This window comes from Echinops telfairi, unplaced genomic scaffold (genome assembly GCF_000313985.2).
Source record: "Echinops telfairi isolate 266 unplaced genomic scaffold, ASM31398v2 ScPeMD7_5592;HRSCAF=6446, whole genome shotgun sequence".
In the NCBI taxonomy this organism is placed as follows: Eukaryota; Metazoa; Chordata; class Mammalia; order Afrosoricida; family Tenrecidae; genus Echinops; species Echinops telfairi.
The window spans coordinates 34,867,266-34,868,311 of NW_022109491.1; the positions used below are offsets into that span (position 1 = coordinate 34,867,266).

Consider the following 1,046-nt stretch of genomic DNA (forward strand, 5'->3'; position numbering starts at 1 on the left):
AGTTGTCATCCTCTGGACATGTTGTGATGCCTGTACGCTGTCAACACCTCTCCTCTGCTCCGTGTTCCCTTCACAGCGTGTACCGCTTGTTCTCCGCTGACCGGAAGCGAGTGGAGACCGCTTTAGAGGCTTGTAGTCTTCCATCCTCAAGGGTAAGCATATTGCCTTCCTGAAAATATGCAGCTGAATGGCACTCAGTGATCCGTAACAGAATTATTCCAATCACATCTAAGTGTATTTTCAGTCTAAAAGACCAGAGGCCTTTTTTGGTACTGTTTTCAGGCTGAGAGATGGTGGCTATGTTTTCATTGCTACCCATCACCTGTTTTGATCTAGAACGAACCTTACTTCTCTGTCAACATAAACACAATAAACATGTAATCAGGTTTATTAAAAAAACAATGGCCAAAAAGATTGATATTATCCAGAAGACCGTTTACAATGTGAACTTATACTGTGCCAATCTATACTCATATTAGTGCTTTTCTTGATGTCCCTTGAGCTATGAGCCAATTACAGTATGAAAGCCTTATGATTAGGGAGCTACTTGAAGCATTTCTTTCAGTTGACGTCATCCTTTATAAATTTCTCGTTTTAAGATTTACAAACTCTGACAGCATTTGATATGATAATGAATGCTTATAAACAAATGTATGTGCATATTTTGGGGGAATTTACTAGACAAGGGTTGGTTTTGTTTTGTTTTTACTTGAGAGGTGCATGATCACACTTGTTTGGAGACCACCCTACCTTTCATATATGGTGGTAAAGTAGGCCAGAGGATAAGCATGGAAAGTACTTAAAATAAAAAATAAATTTCCTGCCATGTAGGAGGTACTCAATGTATGTTGCTGCTGTCAAGTCAGTTCTGACTCATGGTAGTGACCCGGTGTGACAGAGGAAAGCGGCCGCATAGACTCTCCGAGGCTGTAATCTCCGTGTGTTTTCGCCTGAAGAATGGATGGTGTGTTCAAATCTCTGACATTTCACTTAGGAGCCAAGTGATTAGCTATTGTTTACAAGGGCTCCTTTTCAATAGAATGTTA

General features: G+C 40.4%; 1 protein-coding gene across 1 annotated transcript in view; it reads left to right on the forward strand.

Moving 5' to 3' along the window:
- The window catches only part of PLCB1 (phospholipase C beta 1), an 842,442-nt gene that overhangs the window by 546,386 nt on the left and 295,010 nt on the right, over positions 1–1,046 (forward strand). Inside the window, exon 7 of the mRNA XM_030887038.2 lies at positions 77–152. Coding sequence (XP_030742898.1) covers positions 77–152 — 76 coding nt within the window. The remainder of the gene's footprint in view (positions 1–76; positions 153–1,046) is intronic.